At 36.9% G+C, this 26,054-nt stretch overlaps 1 protein-coding gene across 1 annotated transcript in view; it reads left to right on the top strand.

Moving 5' to 3' along the window:
• LOC140231517 (uncharacterized) overlaps window positions 1-26,054 on the top strand; it is a 120,413-nt gene that overhangs the window by 81,662 nt on the left and 12,697 nt on the right. Inside the window, exons 44-55 of the mRNA XM_072311652.1 lie at window positions 1,459-1,590; window positions 9,623-9,712; window positions 11,363-11,704; window positions 12,294-12,389; window positions 12,533-12,750; window positions 13,878-14,034; window positions 16,383-16,496; window positions 20,199-20,315; window positions 20,987-21,082; window positions 21,319-21,423; window positions 21,947-22,063; window positions 22,555-22,752. Of these exons, the coding sequence (XP_072167753.1) occupies window positions 1,459-1,590; window positions 9,623-9,712; window positions 11,363-11,704; window positions 12,294-12,389; window positions 12,533-12,750; window positions 13,878-14,034; window positions 16,383-16,496; window positions 20,199-20,315; window positions 20,987-21,082; window positions 21,319-21,423; window positions 21,947-22,063; window positions 22,555-22,752 (1,782 nt within the window). The remainder of the gene's footprint in view (window positions 1-1,458; window positions 1,591-9,622; window positions 9,713-11,362; window positions 11,705-12,293; window positions 12,390-12,532; window positions 12,751-13,877; window positions 14,035-16,382; window positions 16,497-20,198; window positions 20,316-20,986; window positions 21,083-21,318; window positions 21,424-21,946; window positions 22,064-22,554; window positions 22,753-26,054) is intronic.

The following is a 26,054-nucleotide window of genomic DNA, read 5'->3' as shown; positions in this document are numbered from 1 at the left end:
TGCGATAATATCGAATTAGTATTAAAGGACACCTCCAGATGATTTAAGACCTTCATATTTGAATAACAAAAAATTAGTTATACTGGGAACAGACGTTCAGAAATTATAGTGATTGGGTTGAGGAATAAGAAGGTTTTCGGGATTTATAGCAAATCACAATGAACAAGGCTGATGACATGGTAGCCTCACCATCGACATGCGACATGCTCACCACTACAAGGAAGCAGAAAGAAGAAGAAAGCATGCATAAATTCTATTCGGGTGAATTTGCTTAGCGTCCTGTATTTCTGAAGTTCGTGAGTTTCCCGTGTCATCGTCTTTGTTCTGTGTAATTTGTTTTGGGGTTTGCAGAGTATTGGAGTATTGGTTTCTGCAATCTAGAACCAACAATAAATTTCACAGATCTATAGATGCAGCAGTCGATTTAGGTACGACATGATGTGAAGTTTTAGAATCGTTTGGAAATCCCCTTTAAGCAGTTTAATTCCACATCTGTTCTGCAGTTGGTAAATTGAGTCAATCATTATTGACCCTGACCCTCTCACATACATTTGTATCAATGCCATTTTACTTCGTTTCACTTTTTTTTTCAGTCTGTTTGCCAAAGGAAAGCTTTTACCAAGCTATCAATCATTATTTACCTATCAACGAAAAGAATACGAACTTAATGTTATTGCCCATAACGTGATAATAACCAATTAAGAATATTTTTCTACCATTCAGACCTCTTTCATCTTTTGATAATGTAATATCTTGTATATTCTTGTAATTTCGGGGATGGGGGCATCTGTTGGTGGAAATCTAATAATACGAATTGCACATTAAAGGTAACTGCTTCCCAGCTACATATCGGCTGTTTTAGTTTGTCCCCACTTTCGGAACTGATACATTTCCGAATTATTCTTCTTCCTGACTTAACGTTCAAGTGAGCGAACTCCAAATAGGCAATTCCATCCCATTTCCCGTCTTTTGACGTATTCAAAGTGTTTGCCAGATATCATTGACGACACACCATAAACAATATGCTATGGATATATGTCACATTTCAGAAAGAAGTCTGCTAAGCTTGAATCCTAAACGCATTAGGCTGCTTAATTCATTACAAACATTAAGGGATATCTTATAAAGTGGCTTATATCCATATAGACTATATACGTACCTTATAATCTCAAGCCGTTACAAGTTTCTTTTGTAATTCCGCTTTTATGTGTATCAATTAATGATTTGTTGTATGAGGTGTAGGAGGAGTGCACCCTACAAGCTCTGCTTTTAAGCATTTCTCCCCATTTCCAGCTTTCCGTATGCTTAAAATATTCTGTAAACTATTCTTTTATTATGTAATATGATGTAATATTATGTGTTTAATTTCTGTAGGAGGTGGTAAAAAAATCAATGAAATGAAGTTATTAAGTCCAACAAAACGATGACAGAACGGTGCAATACACTAAATCTAAGAAGATGTAAACGTTTTGTTTATTTTTCCCACAGAATGTGATGGCTTCATGTGCTTTCAGGGAGGTTGCGTCAGCCTAGCTGCATTCTGTGATGGGTATGATGACTGCGGGGATAATTCAGACGAAATGTACTGCGGTAAGCCTAATTCTCCTCAAATTAATAGCCCGCAGTTCTGTCTAAAACAGTATCCGTTACAAGGAACCAGCATCAATTTTTAATCTTTTGATTCGCCCTTGATATGTTCATTGATGGAAATAACTTCCAGGCTGTCCATTGCATAAGATCCAATTCCGCCCTCTAAGGCCACGAGCAAACTGACGGTAAGTTTCATGATTTGATATTCTTTTGGAACGTCATGATAACAATAAGCCTTGGCAGGTGTAAATGCCGGTGTGATCGAACATACGGATGGACACCATGACCACCTAGAGGTACACAAAAGCTCCCCAATTTTACTGAATGTTTCTTTTATTGAGTAATAGTTTGCATGAGGTGAGCGCGAGACTTCTCTCATTGCTGTAGACGGGGCACGTGATATATTTTGATATCCTTCATCAGATATTCTCTTGCTGCATACTCGCAAAGGGCATTTTGCCTTTCGCTGTGTCATGTGTGTCACTAGAAAGTCTCCAAAAACGCCAATAACTATTCCCTTTCCGGAGACAAAACCTACATAGTGATTAGATTGTGCTCACAATGAGTAAAGAAATATTGCTGTCTTTTCGTATGAAATTTACTTGTGTCGCTGAAGTGGTTTTCACGATTATCAAGTAATTTTTCCTTTGTTCTCCCCCCCCCCAAAAAAAAAAATGAAAAGAATTGTCTGCCCGATGGGGCATGTAAAAGTTAAAATGGATTGTTACCTTGGATTTTATTTCGAGCCACTATTAACGTCTTTTCTGGTCATTAAAGCGTCAGATTAAAAGATTTTATGGGCACAAATTGGCTAGCGGACAAAAAAGCTTGTTTATAATTATGTAAATGTACATGTATATATAGATATATATATGAATATAAATACTTCTACATGAAAAAAAAAATTGGTTTCAAAATAATTTGACAAATGGCAACGTGCCTGAAAAGCTGTTCTGTTCTCCGACCTACCATTGATAATTTAGATATGTATATATTAAGATATACATATATCCTAAGATCTCGACAGTATTCACGCAGGGACATCCGTACACTCATATACGTTCATCTACCACACGTGATACGACGTCAGCATTCAATGCTCACGCCCTTACAAATTTCATGATGTTTTAATCCTTTTTCTGTGTTTTTAAGCTGTATATAATTTAATTTTAAGTATACAGTTATAATTATAGGGAAAGTTTTTTTTTTTTTTTAAATGACTCATCGCATACATGTTGTTTTCGTATTTTTTTCATTCCAGACATACCAACGACATCACCAGAGGGTAAGTCTTAAGAGATGATTATATATGAGATATGAGAAAGGGAGGGGAAATCGGTGCGTAGCTTTGACATCATTATTCCTCTTACTCTTCCTCCTTTCCTCTTCCACCGTATTTATTGCAACCCATAACAATAAATACGGATGAACCTGCAGTCAACCGCGTGAACTTGTTCCAATACTTTTGTCTAAAGCTCTTCCTTTGAGGATATCGAGCACTCTTCATGGAAGGATAGAATCACCAAGTGTGTGTATATAATATATACACATATTCAACCCATAGCAATAAATATATTCAGATTTTAAAACTTTTTTGAAGGGTTTATATATTATACAAACCCTTCAAAAAAGTTTTAAAATCTGAATTTGATTAATCATTACTCATTTTTCTTTAGAAATAATTTATTTGTGCTTAGTACCACACAAAGATTGTTTAATTCTCTTGAAAATGATACCATATTGTGATTATTGTATACATGGAGGTGCAGTGCCTACAAATATGAGGTAAAGTCAGAATTTAAAAGCTGCAAAATGGAGTTTCCTCGGTTTGAGTGAGTTCAGCATTGTTTCTTTGGTGTTCATTTACTTTAACATCAGCATTTTTATGGAGTGAAACATGTAAGCGTTCAACCAATGATAAACAAACAAACTAACACACACACAAACGATGTTGCTCACAAGTCTCACTCTATGCGGTCTTGTGTTGTCATCTTTTTGAAGCATCTCAGCTTCCATCTGTCCTATGGCGCGGGGTTTTTGAACATTGCTTACACGGGTTACAGCTCGTTATTCCGAAGGTTCGTTAATCCGAAGGTTCGTTATTCCGAAGATTCGTTGTTCCGAAGGTTCGTTAATCCGAAAAAGAAATAAGATTCAATATTCCGAAGGTTCGTTAATCCGAATATGATACAAGGTTCGTTATTCCGAAGGTTCGTTAATCCGAAGATGAAATAAGGTCTGCTATTCCGAAGGTTCGTTAATCCGAAAACGAAATAAGGTACGTTAATCCGAAAATGCAATAGGGTTCGTTATTCCTAAGGTTCGTTAATCCGAAAACGAAATAGGGTACGTTATTCCGAAGGTTCGTTGATCCGAAAATAATGATAGGATCGTTATTCCAAAGGTTCGTTAATCCGAAAATAAAATATGGCTCTTAAATTCCGAACAAAGGAGTAAAATTCTTGTCGGGACAAAATATTGCGTTTTAATTAGAATACTCTCTTTTTATATGTGTTCGTTGTCACCTGTGCGCATATGTGTGACTGTGTGTATTGAGGTCAAGTACATAGAACATTTGAAATTGCTGTTTAAATGCCCATCTTATCTTCACCCCCACTATCGTCGCCTTATAGCCATCGTTTATAGGTAGTCTAAAATTCATCATCATCATCATAACAATTCAGGAGAGGCATGTTCACTATGAAAAGGGGATGCCAGCATACTCAAACTCTCTTGTGACACATAAACACATACGCACACACACGCACACACACACGCACACACACACGCACACACACACACACACACACACACACATATATGCAAACAGGCAATCACAAAAACACGCGATTCCATACAAACTTTTTTCAACGATGTAGAATGCCGTCGTAATTTGTAATTTCATTTGTACATGTATACTGATGATGAAAGTTGAGGTATTTTCTCCTCCGGAGAATGAGCTCGCCCCCTCCGACTCCTTCTTCACTTCTTCATCATTGTCAGGAAAATACATTCATTATTTGAAATGATTACCATATTCTGCCATTGTAACATGTCTCAAGCAGGAAAAAAAAAAACAAACAAACACACACACACATGCGTGGTCTTAAGAGTAAAGGCTATTAAACAAATAAACAATGAAATATACTCAACAAGCAGATTTCAAATGCTACATCGCTGTTAATAAGCTTCACTGTGAAGAGTGAAATGTAATCGAACTTGTCCTACCGATCAGTCAATAGGTAGGAAATTATTTTTGCAGGAATTCAATGAGAAGTTAGATGCAGTTCTTCACTTTTTTTTGTGTGTGACACATGGAATTCATGTCGTTATGGTAAATGACAAAATGTAAGCCAGTGTATGTATAATTTCTAGCTCTCGTGAAGTTAAGTAAATTGCGTTTTAGTACTCCATAATGATAGCCTTTGCCATGACACTATAGTCGTATTACAATCGCAGATTCTGAAAGAGTTACATAGACATTTTTTGCATTCGGTTCAAGCCCAGGATAATAATTGCAATCTACGGTCTTGTGTTATTATATCCATTAGAAACGGTGAATCTCTTGTAAAGAGTGGAATTAAACGTAGGCCCACATTGTATTTCAGCTTGTTCCCCGTCATTTCTTGCTATGGTACACAGCAAGTATTTCTTTCATTTCTCATCTCTTTCAATTTCGATAAACCCTTGACTTTAGGAGCTCGACGTCTTTTACATAATTATGCGTTAAATTATTCATTTCCTAAGAAGAAATGCATGTATATAGGCCTACATGTATGTCTATAACTTCATGTGTACGAAAAGAAACTACAACTTTTTCTGTGTAAAACCCGATATTCAAGTTAGGATACCCATTGTTAGAAGTATAATTAAAAAAACAGAGCTGTCAGTTTGTATGCTTTTCACTTTCTTTAAACAAAAGTTTTTTGTTTGTTTGTTTTTTTTTTTTTGTGCGCGGGGCAGGGGTGGCCGCGGTCGCCATCTTAAAAAGGGAAGGCTTTCAAAATTAAAGGAATCGTATAGTATTGGCTGAGATGGGCCTTCAAGTTTCCAACTTTCTTTTGTGAGATAATGAAAAACTTCTCATGAATATGAAAGAGCACGTAATTCTACGAGGAATGCAAAGTTTATTCGATGAAAATTGATTTTGAAATGGCTGAGATATCCAAGGCAAACGGATCCTAATAAAACGTTGGACCAATCTTTTGTTTAGCCCAACGTTTTTACATTTTTGTTTGTATATCTCGGCCATTTCAAAAACCAATTTTGATACAACACACTTTGAATTTATTTTAGAATTGTATCCTTTTTGAATTTCTCAGGTGATTCCTAATTGTCTTGCAAAAAGTTAAAATTTGAATCTCCCATCTCAACCAAAAGTATATTACCCCTTTAGAATACCTTGCCTGTATGAAATAAATTTCTGTATAAGACTTTAATACCCCAGAATATCGATACAAACCCCAACACACATACACACAGACACAAAATAAAAAGGGGACTAACTGCAAGCACCTTACGAAAACAAGACACACCGCGTCATTTGATATTGGTACAATAAAAAAAAAATATAAAAAAAAAACATGTACGTATAAATGTTGCCGAATATATTGGTCGTTATCATACGACCAATCATAATCATTATTCTGAGTGCTAAAGATAACCACTATGAAGGTGGACGATGTGAGCTCATAATGAACCGCTGCATGTCGAAGATCCGGACTACAGTATGGGGAAGGTGGGGCATGGAATGTAGCACTTAATTTCAAACTTACAAAATGATGTCCTCATTGACTCAAAAACAGTAAAAATAACAGTTTGAGATACACGTTGTATGAACTTTATTATGTAAACGAAAAAACGACAAAACCACTGTAAAATTTCAGGGAAACTCGAAGCAAATTTTACAAAAGTAATATCAAAATTGCCCCATCTCTGGGGATAATGGCACTTAAAGGGCTTACTCGCCAGTTTTTACTTGTGAACGGACGTATGTACGCCGTGGAGCCTATCGACGGCCATTAGAGTATGTGAACCGCTATGAAGGAAATTCTTCCTCCCTTTCATTTTTTTTTTTCAGTTTTAAGGTGAAAAAAAGGGGATGTGTTGAAAACCTCATGATGTCATATATAAGTTTTATTTCTGCTTGTTACTATGAAGAATGAAGAAATTACCTTTATTTTCCCATTTTAGTCCCTCATAGTTCGTGCTACTGAGAACGCGCTCTTCCCCCCCCCCCCCTCTCTCTCTCTCTCCTGCCAACATAATTAACAAGTTGTTCAAACTGTGTAAAAGCACCACATTCGGGTTAAAATATTCAAACAGATTTTGCCAATGAGCCTTTCTAAAATCTGGCGTCTTCTCCCGTTGCCATGGCAACATTAAAAAAAATCGAATGTTTCCATTGAAATGATACCATTGTTCAAGAAAAGTGGCTCACTTCATAGTACTGGAATTACTTGTTCTATTGCAATAAACGTCCAAATTATTCCCTTATTTCTTCTCATGTTGCCATGGTAACACATTGTTTTTGAAAAAAAAATACACCTTTACTCATTTTACAGTAGCAAAGGAGCCAAAAGAGACTGAAAATTTATGGGCTTACAGCCACCTGTTCAAATGCAATCGAAATGGGGATGCTAAACAATCTCTGTTGCCATGCTAACACTTAAAAGTTCTGGAAACTACCATGTATTTATAATGAAATAATGTAAAAACTTGACATAAGTGTCTGAAATATCTCTTTCAGTTTAAAGCTTTGTTTGCCATTAGCATCTTGGTTATACAAAGTCACATTTCCCCTAGGGCATGGTGACTGCTATAGCAACGACTTTGCAGAAATATTGATAGAACAAGAGCACTGTATGGCATCAACCATAACTTATATCACTAAATACACAATGCTCCAACTATGGCTCACTGAAACTAAAACTTAGTGGTCTAGTGTTTACTATGATACCTGTTTAGCAATCACGAAGCTCCAAATATTTTTGGAATCTGAATCAAAATCAAGATTCTTGTTTACGCCACTTCTTCACGCAACACGAAGTGCTTCAGCTGAAAATATACACGTGTATCATCCTCCCCGTGACAATATCGAATTTTCATTGCGTAATATCCAAGCAGTGTTTTTTTTTTTCCTGATTACTTCAACTTATTTAATTATCACAGTGAGTTTATTTCATTTTCGGAATTACGAACCTCATTTCATTTTCGGATTAACGAGCCTCATTTAATTTTCGGATTAACGAGCCTTATTTCATTTTCTTAATAACGTGCCTTATTTCATTTTCGGATTAACGAACCTTCGGATTAACGAACCTTCGGAATAACGGACCCTATTTTATTTTCGAATCAGCGAACCTTCGGAATAACGAACCTTCGAAATAGCTACCCTTATTTCATTTTCGGATTAACAAACCTTCGGAATACCGAACCTTTTTTTCATATTCGGATTAACGAACCTTCGGAATACCGAACCCTATTTCATTTTCGGACTTACGGGCCTTCGGAATAGCGAACCCTATTACATTTTTGAATCAACGAACCTTCGGATTAAGGAACCTTCAGAATAACGCCACAAATGTTCGGATTAACGAACCCTTTTTCATTTTCGGATTAACGAACCTCTAGGTATAGGAAAGTTGCGTGTTTCGGATCAACGAACCTTCGGAATAACGAACCTTCGGAATAACGAACCTTCGGAATAACGAACCTTCGGAAGAACGAACCTTCGGAATGACGAACAGCACCCACTTACACGTGGCATGATGTACAACCCATAAAACTTGACGAGCTATCAAAATTGCCTAGTATGGTACCACTGAAAACTTGAATGTGAAGTTAAGATGTCTATTGAAATTTGCCTTCATGGCTGACCAGTTGAGAACAAAAGACAATACACAAAATGTGCAGATTAATGCGCCGTCACTGACCAGGGACGCTAACCTGGAAGCATTAAACTGCACATTACTTGAATATGAGACCATTCTGAAGCAAATCATTTTCACACAACAATAGATATACAATGAACTCTTGAATGAATCCCATAAGGATTGGAACAATCATCTCCCAGCATTTCCACTGATTCCCACTGATCAGTTACTAGCCTTCCCCTTTAATGAGGATCGATAGGTTTTACTTTTTTTTTGTGGATATCTCAACCATTTAAACCCGATTTTGATGAAATAAACTTTGAATTCTTCTGAGAATTATAACCCCTTTAACATTTCAAAAGTGGTTTCTTAGTACCTCGCCAAAGCTCAATCCTCATCTCAACCAATGCTATACCATTTCTTTAAGAGGCACATGCAAGAGTAAACCTTAATAATCTTTCCGTTCGTATCCATTGTTCATTTTTGTCACTCTCTACGCTTCGTGACAAGTTGGGTTTCCAGATTTTCATGATAAGTGTTTGCCAATTTGTATCTTGAAAAGACCTTTGCCTGTTAAGACGCTTTAGCAATGTCGAGCTTAAACATGGGACGAGAATAATAGTATGCCTTGTTTTCCACACACGCTTCGGAATTTTTCTTCGTACAAAAAGACAAGAACACGACCTACAGAAAACTCGCCTAGCCTGGACGCGTTTGCGCTATCCGCCATATGGCCTTTACACCTTCTCGCCCTATGAGGCCGCCATTCCAGTCAAATGTTGGTGACTGTCCTCTTCTGACTTTTGAACGAAATATGCTGCGTTTAATAACTGACACCACAATAAACATTGTGTAACAATCCATATGTAGTATCTCATTACAGCATATCTGCCAACTGTTCAGTTTTAATCTGAATAATAAAATTTAGATTTTACACTGAAAAAAACCGCATAAATTTCAGTGTGTTCTGATTTTTTGGGAAATATCTGTTAATAGTTATGTATATGAAATTCATGAAATTTATGATTTTTAGATAATTTTTCTTTGTTTATTCAGATTTATTAAGTCTCCAGGTTGGCAGGTATGCAAAACAAAATATATGAAATGTGTTTGTTATTCCTCACTTGTCACTGAATCGTCTGCCAATCATTTCACAGATGAATGGTGTGAAAATATGGAATATACTGACGAACGCATTTGTGACGGACCGATCGATTGCTCTGATGGAAGAGATGAAAGAAACTGTAGTATGTACTTCTTCTTTCTCTAACCTTTCCTATCTCTTTCTGCACTCACACACATACACATGAATGAAGAAAGAAATGCGTTTATGTGCATTAATCAGTGGCGTACCTGGGGAAAGCGGCGCCCGGGGCAAGCGCGAAAATTGCGCCCCTTATTTTTGAAAAAAAGTGTTCAACCCCAAACTCATCCCGGTAGGGACTTTAAACAAAGTCCACATGATATGTTTTTTTTAAGCACTTAAAAGGGGTCTTTTGATGGTGATTTAAATGTAATGAATTTTGATAAATTTTGGCGAGCGAGCGCAGAGAGCGAGCCGAAAATCTTAGTATTTCAGCTTACCAAACATGGAATTCTTGTCATTTTTTGCTTATCAAATCTTACAATTCTAATCAAGATATAGTGACGGCCTTATAGATAACAATTTATCCCAACAAACTGAGGACTTTAAAAAAATACTCTAAATTAGTACGCGCGAGTGAGCCGAAATTTGTATATTTCTGCGTCATCATCACGTTTTGTTCTTATCTCTTTTTTTTTTTGGGATAAATTTTGGCGAGCGAGCCGAAAATTTATTTCCGCGTCATCATCACGTTTTGTTTTGTTTTGGGGGGTTTTGTTGATAAATTCTGGCGAGCGAGCCGAAAATTTTTGTATTTCAGCTTACAAAACATGGAATTCTTGTCATATTTGCTTATTAAATCTTACAATTCCAATCAAGATATAGTGACGACGACCTTATAGATAACGCTTTATACCAACAAACTGAGGACTTGAAAAAATACAAGTGTACTCTAAATTAGTGCGAGCGAGTGAGCCGAAATTTGTATATTTCCGAGTCATGATGACGTTTTGTTCTTATCTTTTTTTTTGCGCCCCCCCCCCCTCGTATGTTTGAAACCGTTGGCGTCCTCTTTTGATCTAATCGGCGATCGCTTCAGAATGAATGAAATTGCAGCCGCTGCTCCATGTAACATTTTTCCTGCTAAGTATAAAATGACATGTGTGAACACAATATACATTGTCATCATTTTGTCATCATCACATTTTGTTCTTACCTTCTTTTTGTATATAAATTTTGGCGAGCAAGCGCAGCGAGCGAGCCGATTTTTTTTTTTCATTTTTTTTTTCGTTTTTCTTTGCGCCCCAAGGAGTGGCGCCCGGGGCACGTGCCCCCTTGCCCCCCCTAGATACGCCACTTTTAATGTACGTAAATATACATACATACTTACATACATAATTATATGATACGGAGGGAGAAAATAGAGACATATATAAATGGAAATTACAGCTGTATCGGTTTGTCTATGTATCTGTGCATGTGCGCATAAAGAAAAAAGTTCTGCTGAAAAAATCACACATTGTATCTTCTTTTTTTTTAACCAAAGTTGTGTGTTCACCGAATCAAAATACAAACAAACAAACAAACTACGTGTTTGGTATCACGTTTCACATTCTGATAGTGACATGCGATAAAAGTTTTGAACTTTAAGTTTTACCTGAAAGCCGAAAGTTGCCTAAGTATAAGATGTTCATGGAGACTGCAAGTGAGATATGCAAATTACTATTGTATTGGGTGTCTTTGGTCTTTTGCCTTGTCTCCTAAATATCAAGTTTGAACAGAACATTACGGATTGGTTTTATTCTCAAACTAGCGATCAACATCGGTCCGAACGACAGCGTGTTACTGACGAGCGATTCCACCAGCTCACTAGATAGCATCGTGCGATCATGGCGAATTCTTTGCTCCGATCCAAGCCTTGCGCTGATCGTCAGGGTGAATTCTGTTAACATTGGATACGGCGGGAGCCTAACTATAAGGAGCTACAGCACGGACGGCGAAGTGGATGCTGTTTGGGCTTTCTCCTCTACTTTGAATACGGAGTTCGAGCAACCGGGGGATAAAGTATTTGACAGCTGTAATTTGTTCATTCAGACGGAGAGAGAAGTCAGCTACCAGGAGTTTTCCCTAGAAATATTTCCAGCGATGCCAAATGGTAATGTTTCATAACGTATAATGTTTCACTGAGACAACAGTTGTTTGAATACATGTGTTTTTTTTTTTCCTTTGGACAAGCAACATATGGACACATATAAAACATACTTCGGAAGGATCAAGTTTGCTGCCTAATATATATACATTTATGTGCTTTATAGCTCTCCTGTATAGTGTGAATCATTGTAGCGAACGTGATTGGAAGGATATGAAAGTTATTACTATCTTGTCTACTCTGTATCATTCAACCATAATCTAAAAACATTTCATGACAATTGATATGCTGGCTACCTAGTACACGTATTAATTATGAAATCGAAATAACACTTCTATCAAACTCAATTTTGTGCGAGCATTTCCCAGTTGTGTCATATGTAAATCAGTGGTTTTGTTTTTCATTTAGGCTAAAAAAAAAAAAAAATTCACGTAATTCGCATTGTGTTTTATTTTCGTTATTTGATGACGTTTCCTGTAAGATTCTATTGGAACAGATTTCTTGAGAATAGTAAACGTATCATCAAACATTGCATTTATATCATGTATATTTGATGTACCCTTCTTCCTCCTTCACTCTTGTATTCTTGTTCCAGAGATTTTCAATTGCAATGACAGGCGAGTGGTGACGACCAAGACTGTGTGTGACGGTTTTGTCGACTGTATCGATCTTGGAGACGAGCAAGGCTGTGGTACGTTGTGTGTTGACTTAGGATTTGCAGTTTCAATAGCACAGCGAAAAACGAGCATCATATAGGTGCATTTGATGACGTGGTTCTGTATCAAATTTGACATCCGACAATCTTATTTATAATAACTTCTCCGCTTTGTCTAGGTGCCTTGGAAATGGCAACACTGGTACTGGGAGAGACTACTCAAATAGAGAGCCCTTTCACTCGAGGTTTGACACCAGTTCGTTATTCATGGGCTTTCCAGTCTTCAGACGGGTCTAGGCTCTTACTACAGATACTGGAGGGATATCTTAACGTACAGAATCGATTCACATTCGGAACCGGAACCAACCCAGATGACAAGTCAACAATCATATATGAGGTTTCTACAGAGAATCCAGTTATAATGTGAAATTATATGATTTTGAGGCATGGAATTATATGGTTTTGAGCCATGAAGCAGCCGTAAAAAGAAGAGTTAGGTAGCCTATTTGCTTTAATGGCTGTGATTATTTATCTATTGTATTCTGTTTTCTGGTATATAAGAAATGAACAATAATCCAAATACACACACACACACACACACACACACACACACATATATATATATACATATATATATATCTGAGAACTCTTCGATGGTTTGTTTTAATGTCATTTTCTTTTGACATTTGGCATATCATTCGAATATTCCTGGATTCTTCTGGTTTGTTCTCGTCATTGAATGAATAGTATGGTCGTCTCCCCGACTGTCTTCTAGTGAAAGATTATGAAAGATTAATATATATTTCAAAGTTTGCTCGATACTTACCCGATATTGCGTTACGTTATTGTTTTTGCTGTGCATAGCCTGAATAAGTATTGCTCTCATTGAATGCAGATGGTGCTGAGCACATCAGTACTAGTATTGATTCCTTCTAATAAAAGGGAACATAACGAGGCTGAGAGCAATTAGCCAGTTCAATCTGAGGCCATGTGCACATATAAATTGGTATAATACAAATTACATTTCTATTTTTTCACTTGGTTTTGCAAAACGGCATAATGAATAACCTGAACAACTGATGGAATTCACGTTAAAAAAAGAATGACTTTGCGTAGATCATATCAAAGTAGTGACTAGAACGGTCACCACCTGATCTACCTGATCATTAACACTTGGGCAAGCATCCATGTCCTCATCTTGAGTTGAATGCATTATTTTTGTATTGATATTGCCAAATACAACGCTTGCTGTCAGGCGCCGGATGTGCTAGCAAGCATCATTTGTAAAGATCACATTAATTATTATCAAGCTTGATTATTATTACTTGACGGTTTCTTATCTCAATGGATTTGAAAGCCAATAAATTATGCTTGTTGGTGCAAATGACCTATTTGTCCTCATGCACAAAGCAGAACTACTGTGTACTAACTGGCTTATACTCTCCAAGAACACCGAAGTCTTAGTTCTGTTTCTTTCATGTAAAACAACTTCATATCCATTTGTAATCCCCTGTGAACCTCTAGCTTAACATACCTGCAACCCTGGTAATTGGAGGACAAATTAGCTATGAAGTATCTCCGCCAGGAAACGCATTCTGGCTCCTATTCGAGGACTTCAGTGAAGACACGTACCCGGCTTCCAGTTTCTTGTTTGCCATAACAGCTGTATCCGAAGAATCATGTAAGTCCGCTATGCCGCTGATACCTATGTCGGATTTTTCGACATGATTTAAAGAAATTCTACTCGCATGTTTGAAAAGTTTACACGCGTTTACACACGTAATCAAATTATATACAAGCATATACATTAAAGGAAACCTCCAAATGATTTTCAAATTTTTACATTTGAACAACTGTAAATTATACTGAGGACAGAGTTTCAGAATTTGTGATAATTGGGATGAAGAATATAAATATTTTCAAAATTTAGAACAAATTGCAATGAACAAGGATGATGACATGGCAGAGTCACCGTAAGAATGTATGAGTTGGGTCTCAAGGAAGCAAAACAAAAGAAGGAGGCATGCATAGATTATACACAGGTGAACTCACAAGCAAGCAGTATTGTAATGGAATTACACTGCTACATTTCTGAAATATGTGAACCTCCTATGTCATCATCCTTGTTCATTATTTGTTTAAGGTTTTTCAAAGTATTGTTTCTCTGCTCAAGAACCACAACTCCACAAATCTATACATGGAGTTGTCGATTTATGTACTATGATTAGATGTGAAAGTATGAAAATCGTCTGTAATGTCCCTTTAAAATCGTGGTATTGCGCATGTCCTGTGAGCATATTGGACACGAATACCCTAGCAGTACACAAAAACGCGTTTACACACGTAATCAAATTATATACAAGCATCCACAACATGTGAAATGAACGTTTAAAGTGTTAGGCAAATTTGAATAATGCTGCTTCGAAGATTGTGAATTCTTAAACTTCTTAAACACCAGTAATAAACACATATATATCAGTCTAGAAGATATCCATTTTTCACTTTCTATCATCGATCTACACACACATAATGTATATCCTCTACATATGCTTACATCACTGGAAAATTTTTAATGTTTTGTAACAAAGTTTGTAATGTTTATGATATGTATCCTATATTCTCTACCTGATGGTCGAATAAATAGTAATAATAATAAAATAATAATAATAATAATAATAACAATAATAATAAAAGGAGTTAGGCGAAGATTATATCGACACTTTGTTTGTTTGTTTGCTTTTATTTCTGCATTCAATCAAATACAATTTGAATGCAAACTTCAAAAAGTACAAAGACAAAGAATAACAAGTGCAGTGAAATAAATCGATAACAGTACATAAATAGATTCACATAGGTGATTGCATTGAGCAATGTTGATACACAGAAACATGAAATAAAATATACAGTATTTTTCAGTAAACAACAGAGATAATTGAATGCAGGAGACCACCATCATAAGCGATTAAGCTTGAAATGGATGGAGGCCTCACTTCTTCTAAGGCCGCGGTCACAGAGCGAAGACTGTTCTTCGTTCCTCCAGCAACCAAAACTCACTGGTGACCATCACCATAGACTACCAATCTGCGACCAGAAACCAAATATTCTCCAAGATTTTGACTAGCACCTTTGGTTTTGCTAGCACCAAAAACTTATTATAGTACAGGTCGGCGACTCTTCCCAAAAACTTTCGATGCAGCGTTCGAAACAGGTCTACTTAAACCGGTTGCTGACCAACTCTGACAACCCATTGTTGACTTCAAAATTCCCTTTCCCAAACTCTGACCAGCTGCCATCAAGTTTTTTTAGAGGTCATGGAATGGTCTGCGACCTGACTCCGCTTATTTGTAATCAGGGTCTTTATATCCTAATATTTTTGATTGATAGATCTGTAAAGTATCAGATGTTTGAACTTTTGTGTTCTTGATGTCCAGCGGAAAGACGCAAACACATATCTTCGTAATCATCACACGTACGAGGTGTACTGGGAGAGTGTGAGTGACAGTGAATTAAGAACAGGTTGCTTCCCTTTTTATTCAAGTCTTCATGTGAAGAAAAGAGTTCTTAGCTTCCTTTTATTGGCTTGTGTTGATATCATGATTGGTTTTGTAGTCTCAAAAAACTTGCTCATTTACATTGTTCTGTTTGATTGTTTGTGTTGGATGTTTGTATGTTTTGCTATGTATGCTGCTTTTGTTCATCCATTCTATTAGCCTCAGTTAGCAGTCTGGAAAATGTTGAGCCTGTCACACAAAACTAATATGCGACAATTTCTATAGAGGTGTAGACTGATAGGCTTTCTTCCAGAAATCGTTTTTTTTTTTGTGTTTTGTTTTGTTTTTTGTTTTTTTGCTTTTTTTTTTTTGGTAGCTTCCCACTATGCCAACAGTTAAATGTATGACTGCTAGGTAATTATTATATGATGTAAAAGTATTGCAAAAAGCTGAGACCTGTGCATTTATGTCAACTTTGTTTTCATTCTTTGCTTATTGTTTGTTTGTTTGTTTGCTTTTTTTTCACCTCTTCACACAGTGGAGTGCAACTCAGATGAGTTGAGCTGCGGAGGAGTGTTTAGCCAGTGTTACAACGCAACCGACGCCTGTGACGGAATTCCCAATTGTCTGGATGGATCAGACGAAATTTGCGGTAACAATGTCAACAAATGTATCTACGCGCATGCTGCCACAACTATCTATAAATAAAAACTTATATCAAGTATTAAAGTCATTATTTATCTTCAAATCCGTCGAGAATCAAGCTATTCTATACTCATTATTGAAACCATCATAAAGACTCATCTCTTCTAACGATAGGGCCTACAAATGTCCCGCCACATACATGTTGTATAACTCCGAGAATTATTTTCATGTGTGTTTACAGGTTTTTGTGGCTACAATCTCAAAGGGTATCACGATCGAATACATGTCACAAACAATTTTCTTTTTATCAGGTCAATCGTCTTCATGTTCATCATTCCTTGTCATACATGAATCACACAAACATTAGGAAAGATTATCAAAAATGAAACGAAATACTTTTCTTCTGTCTATCAAATATGGCACATCTTTAAAAAAATCTTGTCACAATATTTACAAGACAAAACGAAAAAAAGTTCTGGGCAGATTTTGGTCACTTCTGAACTGTAAGAAAATCATATGTCATTTGACATGTGCACAATCTTCTTCTCATTATCAATGATTCTGGAAAGGCTTCTGTTACATATACAATGACTCCCCTGCAGAGGCAGAACTTAGCCCTGTTTTACCGCGCCTTACGCGGCAACGTTGCGACAACGTCCGGAGAACAAAATTCCTCTAAAATCCCAATAAAAGGAGAGGGCGAAAGGTATCCATTTTGCTTGTTAGCTGACGTAACCCGGAAGTGGCAGTAGAAGTTGCGGCTGAATATTTTTTTTTTTTCAAATGATAGAATTTATTGATTTCTCGAAGCAACATAATTATACAGAGGATGAATGAAATACATAATTATTAAAACCATATAAAGCTATTTCTTTGGTACAAAGGTGGTTTTTTTGTTTGTTTTTTTCTGTTAGCTTGAAACCGGAGATGGCACCAGAAACATAAACTACCCCCTTCTCCCCACTTTTAAAAAAGTGCAGAGTACACTACACTACCGTCACACAAGGATGACAAAAAGATGACTTCGGTTCAAACCTGACGCCAATTACAATTGATTTACGGCTGACTTCTCAACTTTGATAATTATGTACATGTCAGCCCTATACATTTCATTTCAAGTTCATTTCAATTTATTTTCATATTTTCTCACATGCTTATATCACAATAAAGTATATAAATACGAAAATTATACAAAACATAATTTAGATGAGACTTCATCGGAATGTACAGAAGTTTGATTTGGTATAAACACAAGGTCTGTATGCATGCGAATTAAACTGTGGTCATGATGCGAAGAAAATATGATGGGGCCTGCGTAAAAGCATTAGCTTGTACAGCCGCAGGTCCCGTGAGTAATCAGATTAGGGGAAGTTTAAAATACGGATGTTTTTTAAGACCAACTATAACTGGGAAAACCGATTAAAACAAACGAAACAAGAAATCCAATTAAATATATGTCAATAAATAAAAATACAGAAAGGTCAGATGTTGCAGCAGTATAACCTACTTAGTAAGGACATTGGTAGAACAACAACTGCAGAGATTCAAGGGGTGTGTTGCAGAGTATAGAGGATGGCGTAACTGTATGACATAAATACTTAAGTAGAAGGTAGAATAATGAGACTTGTCGTGAATGTAAACAATACCGAAAGCTCAGGAGTAACATTCCAGCATGGGTCCTAAAACCAAGCATTCCATGTGACCATAGTAACCGACAGCTGTCACGCGCGAGAATTTCGATAACCGAGTGGAACAATAGGTGCATAAAGAGCGCAACATGCAGACTGATCAAAAATAGTGTTCATGGTTAGGATCCCGCCGGACTAAGGTGGGATAGACAAGGGGTAACATAAAGAGCAACAAGAACTATACTCTATGCATGCCGTACAATGTAGCTGCTAAGAAGATATTGCTTCAGTTTTCGTTTGAATGAGGTTACAGTGGTACAACTTACAAGTTCCATAGGGAGTTCGTTCCAATATTTGGGCCCAGCGAACATAATCGTTTTTTTCGCGAAAATTGTTCGGATACGTGGAAGGTGATATGCGTAACGTTGACGAGTTGGATAATCATGAACTGTATAATTTCTTGTAAACATTTGGGAAAATACGTCTGGTAATTGGCCAGTTGAAAATTGAAACATAAACAGGCCAACGTTGTTATAAAATAACTCGGGAATTTTCAAAATGTTATTACTAACAAAAAGTTCGTTCGTGTGGGATAAATATCCAGTGTGGTTAACAATTCTAACAGCGCGTTTTTGTACAAGAAATAACGAATCGATAAGGTTTTTAGAAGCATTTCCCCACGCCAGAATCCCATAGTTGAGATAGGGAGATATCAAAGTTGAATATATGCTCTGTAGAATATTACATGGAAAATAATAGCTAAGTTTGTTAAGAACCCCGGTATTTCTAGCAATAATTCTGCTTACATAATTAACATGGGTTCTCCAAGATAAATCACTATCGAAATTTTGTACTGTTGACCTGCGACAGATCAATGTTGTTTATCTTGACAGAGAGAGGTAACAAAGGTGGCGAATTGCTGAATAACATATACTGAGTTTATCAATGTTTAAGGATAATTTAATGTTTAAGGATAACATTAAAGGAAACCTCCAAATGATTTTCAGATTTTTACATTTGAACAACTGTAAATTATACTGAGGACAGAGTTTCAGAATTTGTGATAATTGGGATGAAGAATACAAATATTTTCAAAATTTAGAACAAATTGCAGTGAACAAGGATGATGACATGGCAGAGTCACCGTAAGAATGTATGAGTTGGGTCTCAAGGAAGCAAAACAAAAGAAGAAGGCATGCATAGATTATACACAAGTGAACTCACAAGCAAGCAATATTGTAATGGAATTACACTGCTACATTTCTGAAATATGTGAACCTCCTATGTCATCATCCTTGTTCATTATTTGTTTAAGGTTTTTCAAAGTATTGTTTCTCTGCTCAAGAACCACAATTCCACAAATCTATACATGGAGTTGTCGATTTATGTACTATGATTAGATGTGAAAGTATGAAAATCGTCTGTAATGTCCCTTTAAAATCGTGGTATTGCGCATGTCCTGTGAGCATATTGGACACAAATACCCTAGCAGTGCACAAAAACTTATGAGAATGTATAGTACATTCGTTGACAATATTGTCGTTTGGTTTCTTATGGTCGCGCCGTCACTATTATTCTAAAAAAGTAGGGTTATTGCTTTTGTAAGAAGAGTGACTCACTTACTTGGTCAGCAAAATGTAAAACAGACGCCATCCAGGCACATAATTATGAATCCGACTTCAGGCGGCCATAAATGGGGGGTTTCCAAAAAAACAAAAACAAAAGTATTTTCGATGAGTTATGCAATAAGCCAGGTGCGTTGTTATGTCAGTGCGTTAGTTACATTTTTGTTGGGACATCTATGAAGCCCCCAGTTAGAAATTATAAGAACAGTACCCAACCCGTATTTGTCTATAGTGCCGAATTTCTAGATAGAACAGAAGGAAAAACTCAGGTATGGTAAGAAAAGGGCTGTAACATCAATAACAGCTGTGCCAATTTTAAGAGCTATTGTGTGTTCAGTCCGTTCCTTGTTTTTCCTTGTAGTTTAGTACAAATGATCGTTTGTATTACATTAAACAAAATCATGTTACTACAAATGAATCACTTCCTTTTTCCTCTATCAACTGGTTTCACTTCAGACTGCCCGAGTATATGGCAAGTTCGGTGTGGGCCTCTGAACGTATGTGTATTAAGGGATGGCCTTTGTGAAGCAGATGGAACCACGACAGAGGTGTGCGGAAGTACACCAAACTGCAGTGAGTGGAATTGCATTACTTTTCACCACACTTTTTTCAAATGCATTAATGAATACTTGGGATGCATAGTGGTAGTTCAAGTTGTGAGTTTACCTGTGTCTTTATAACAACTATTCTAGCCTACTACAATGTGTACGGCAGCCATTAGTTTGTCTTACAACGAAGTAGAAGATTTAGAAGAGTAGCGACACAAACCATACATTGGTGATCGCGTGAACAAACAAATCCGTAACGTAACACAGACAGTAACTACATTTGCAGGCTACAAACGTTGAGAAAGATTTAACATTTAAATGGGCATGAAAGGCAACATTGATTTTGTCTTTTCATCTACGAGAGAATATGGTCAAGAGGTCGGTCAAGAGGTCGGAAGTTTATCTGTGAACAACAGAGCTTCCATAATATTGTTTGTAATAATTTGAAAGAAGCGTCAGTTTTTGATCGATTACGCAAACGTTAAGAAGAATATCTCGTGCTGGATCTTCACGCTAGTCGTAGAGAAGGAGTTTCAAGTCACACTCTACTAGGTAAAAACAACACAAAAAATAAGGGTAGGAATTTTTAATTAGCGTCTGGAATGTAGAGATAATAAGCAGAGTACCTGCTAAATAGAAACTGCACTGTTTGCTTGAATATGCTGTCTCCTCTCTCTCGTGTTTGTCATCCTAAAGCCTTCCAGTGTAACAACGGTCGCTTTATCGACGTATCATTTGTGTGTGACGGGTTCACCGACTGCGAAGACAATACGGACGAGCTTCAGGACTGTGGTAAGAAAAAATGTGATTCCACGTAGACTCTAATAGGAGAATTTAATAAACGCAATTTTTAGTATGCCACAATTTCTCTATATCATATTTAAAGTGCCGTCTGCACTGCCATGACTGTGTTCTTCAAAGCACAAAATCACACATGTCCATATGTTTGTTGTTGCAAAATCCATGAGCACTACTGCAGCTGATTACTAATGACTTTTCATAATGTGATTGCGATATTCTCTTCACAGAATGCCAGTCCCATCAGTTCGACTGCGGTGAGAGATGCATCCCCTTAAACGACGTGTGTAATGGACATCCAGACTGCGCTAGTGGTGTTGACGAGGAAAACTGTGGTATGTATCAATTATCGTTATATGGAGCATTAATTTTCTCATCACTTTTCTATCAAACAAAGAAAATCACTGTAGCTTAGAACAGAACACATGTGGTCTGACTGACAGTCTACACCTTTCCAAATATTACGACACAAAAATCGACATTCCCAGTGTTTAGGGGTGAAAAGAGATTTCGTTGAAAATGTTGATAAATCAAGTCAACAGTTACAGCAGTTCTTTTACTTAAAAGTGTATCGAGAAAGTAAAAGAAAGAAAAGTAGTAAATGAAATTGTTGTAATAAGCCAAAATCAGTTTTATAATTCTATAATAGAAAATACTGTTGAAACTGTTTCACACAACAGTAAAGGCTGTCTGTTGCCATACCCGTTATAATTATATTTAAACGATCTGTTCGTGGGGATTGAGGGGAGACCTGTTGTATCTAAGCGATCTGCTAGTTGACAGGGGAAATCGAAATTACATCATTCATCGCTAATTTTCCCAAACTGGGCACCTGTTTGTATTCCTATCATATTGCAGCTTGTCAGAGTTTCGAGTTCCAGTGCTCCAATGGGGAGTGCATACCGTTTTGGAGTTTGTGTAACGGAACTGCCGAGTGTCCGGACGACGCTGATGAACTATCCCAGAACTGCAGAGGTAAAGGGGATTATAATCAAACTATAGCCTGGACTTGAAACAAAAGAGTTTAAGAACTTACACCATGCGACGTACTCGCCGATAGTATGCACATTTATCCGTCATACCACATCCAAATCGTGCGTTGAATTTTACTTCCATTCTTATTTATTTATTTATTTACTTATTTATTTATTTATTTATTTATTTTGAAAAAGTTTGCTTACACAGGCACATCCAAGCACGAATCTCAATGCTTTTCTTATTTGAAAGGGGTCCAAATAATGCATCATGGAGAAATCTGAATGATGAATCACTAACGAAATACGGCTGTTAATGACGTCAGGTAATTATTGACAAGAAATGTAAAGGTTGATACCAATAATCCCACACCAGAAAATATATGCCAAACTGCTAAACCGACAAGTGTAAGAGTGCACGCACTCTCTATCAATTGCCTATACGATCATACGTTCTTTTCTCATTGCGTACATGCATGTTCTGTCTTCTAGAGTGCCCCGGGAACTACTTCTTGTGCAAGGACCAGTCGGCATGCCTATCACGCCTCGCTCTCTGTGATGGTTTTGCTTCGTGCAAAGATGCAAGTGACGAATGGGATTGTGGAGATGATACATACAGCCTGCCCTTTGATTTTCCATCGTTCAATATCACACTGATACAAACTAATTATACAGTCTTCAATCACACATGTAAGTTACTCAATATTGTATCTAACCATGCTATGGACGCAAGACATGTTTGAACAATATTACAAAGTACAGTGTAAATGACTCTCGATTCTAAAGACAATAGACTGCAATGCAGTGCCACTCAAACCTTGCACCAACGAAGTGTATCGTCCAAAATCCCAGATACTCTTCTTTCTATGTTCGCTTGAAGTTTGTTGGTGTGTAAAGTATGAGAGTGTTATGTGTGTGCACTTGTAAATATATTGTATGATTGCTGTATTTTCTGCTTATTTTCCGCGAGTATTTACCTTTCTCCTGCAATGTACACAGTCATATTCTAGGGTTGATTTTTACTGGGATATCTTATTTGCTACCACTGCACTTTTCCCCGATACGGGCACCAATTACCAGCACAGGTTGCTTCTTAGCTGTCGCAGCCTCGGGGTTAGCTGCTCCAAAATCGCGATTTGTATGTGTTGTACCTGCGAATAATAACGTGAATATTGATAAATACACTCCGAAAAAAACAATTAATTAGCCATACCAACATGTATGATCTTGACTTTTTGTACCGATTCATATCAAGGCTTAACTGTTATGTGTTCAGTTTGATATTCGATTACATGAAATGTATATTTTCCAAAACATACCTTTGTTTTATTTCAATTAATTATTTTATAGCATAGCATCACAAAAGTAGCACAGACAATCTGCTGTTCTACGAATCACCTTGCTGTTTTCAAAGGGTCGAAATATTTATCCAAATTGAAATAGTGCGTCCCAAGAAGATTTCAGCTGCCCGAATGATTAATGATATATCACTGACTCGATTCCAACATGGGTATGATAGAAAGAAATCGTGTTGCTGGCCTATTTCCGTGACTAGTTTTATCAATGTCCCTGCCGTGTCTGCAATTACAAGTAACTTAGTGAGAAGTGCACCAATTGTGACACGTATAATACATTTCAAGCTCAATACTGAATACACTACTTCCACAAAATTGCTTGTTGTTTCTCTATATAAAAAACTCTCTTAGAATAATCATATTGATACCAGAGATTTCTTTCGATATAGGAATGTCAATTAAGCTCAAATGTGTTATATAAGTTTTATGCGACATTAATTTCTCCGTTTGTAAATTATGATATTTTAGCTTGAAATGTTCTATCAGCGCTGCTCAACAGGATTGTATTATTAAGTTCTTAGAATAATCAATCATAATCATGACTATTCATGCACACACCCATAATTTGTTTATTCAGAATAGAATCATTAAATTCACCCATATACATGAAACCCAAATAGGTCAATCAAATTATGTACAACATTCATAAAAATGATCTTCCATCAGTATTTAATTCAGTGTTTGTTCTTAAAAGGAAGGTCTAGTTTTGGTTGAGCTGTGAGATTCATTTTCTAACTTTGTGCTCGATTATTAGCCACCACTTATGAAATACTGCGGAACATGCAATTCTAAGAGGAATTTATTCGATGAAAACAGATGAGATATCAAAATTCAAACAAAATGATCATGATAAAAGGTGCTTCCCAGCATTTATTAACACCTCCATGTTTTTTGGATATCTCGGCCATTTCAAAAACAATTTCTATCACATAAACTTTGAATTTGTCTTAGAATTGTATTCTCTTTTATATTTCATGGGACACTTTCATTATCTCACAAAAAAAGTTAGAAACCTGAAGCACAATCTTAGCCGTAATTATGACATCCATTTATTTCGGTACATAATTCCTCATTAAAAAAAAAAAGAAAAAAAAAATCAGCTGCATCGATATACCCTATTAAAGGCGAACGTTTTTGTTTCACTCTTCCCTTTTTTTTTTTTTTTTTTTTGCACACTGTACTTTTGTTAACCGTGGGCCCAAAATGTTGAACTCCCTTATTGCCGGGAATGAAAAAAAAAAGGTGCGTTCAAATTTAAGTAAAGAAAAATAAAAGATTATTCAGTCGTTACATAAACACCGAATACAACGCGAACAATCCTGCTGCTTTCACGTCTGTGATTTCTCATGACGGTAATTAATAATGATATAACAATGAGATGATATTGCTGATCTTATTTTGTTAGATAACTGTACTGACAAGTTGAAAGCACGTGGGGTTTCAGTATCATGACACATTTTGTCTCGGGTTTGCATGATGTTGCTTTGTTTGTGTCTGTCTGTGGGTGTGTGGTGTGTGTGTCTGTGTGTGTGTGTATTTGTGTGGGTGTGGTGGTATATGACCCCGTTTACAGTGCGAGGCTCGGCCGCGGCTCGGCCGCGGCCGAGTCTACCTTCATTTCAGTGTAAACGCGCAAAAGGCCAAATGCAAGGCCAAAATTGGCCTCGTATTTGGCCTCGCTCTGGAGGTGGTCTCGGCCGCGGCCGAGCCCGGCCTTTCTCAGTGTAAACGCAAACTGGGCCAAATGCGCGGCCAAACCCTCTGCCTGTATCTTTCGCTATTCAAGATATTAACCCCCTCAACGTCGAAAACTAGTATAGTTTAAGGTGGTTTTGTCCTGCAAAGGATTTTTTTCCTTCGGCAAAGGCCTTTGCCCGTACGGCGACTTTGTCGCCACGGAATTCAGTTGGCAAAGGGTCTGAAAAACAGACAATACCAAATTGCGTTTGTTTACAACAGAGCGCCACTACGACAAAATATTGAAAGGTTTGAATCAAAAGCGCGGCCGAGCCCGGCAGTGTAAACGGACAAAATTGCGGGGCCCGGCCTCGCAATTGAGGCTGGGCTCGGCCGCGGCTCGGCCTCGGCTCGGCCCAGCCCCGCACTGTAAACGGGGTCTATGTTTCTATCTGTGTATCATCTTGTTCGATTGCTTTGCTTGTACCTCTTCCTCCTCTCTCTTCTAAATCGGAGTGTTCATTCGTTTATCCAGATATAGTATAGACGTATGCATGCAATTTTGTTCTTACTCATGGAACCTGCTAATTGTACAAGCTCTGCTTTTTGTTGTTGTTTTTATTTTGCAAGTTCCCTCCATATCCCTTACTGCCTTGAGCTATTTCCACAATGTGAAAAAAATTTCAAAATTTCATGAAGATCAAAATATTTATTAGACTATGTGCATCCATCTGTGCATGCAAATGCAGGTGTGTATGTTATCATATTATTGTTATACTATTGTTTATATTTGAATCTTTTCTTGCCATTTCACCTTCTTGTACAAATCGTCAAAGTTACTTTGCTTTAATTTTGAGCTATTTGGATATTGAAACTAATAACATGAAAAGAAATGAAGTAAAATATAATACATTTCAGTCTCTATAAAGCTACTGGTAAACGCAATGCTTCATCACAGCA

Source organism: Diadema setosum, chromosome 8 (assembly GCF_964275005.1).
Source record: "Diadema setosum chromosome 8, eeDiaSeto1, whole genome shotgun sequence".
NCBI classification, from domain to species: Eukaryota; Metazoa; Echinodermata; class Echinoidea; order Diadematoida; family Diadematidae; genus Diadema; species Diadema setosum.
Note: the sequence above shows the minus strand (reverse complement) of the source record. Positions and strands in the feature narration are given on the sequence as shown.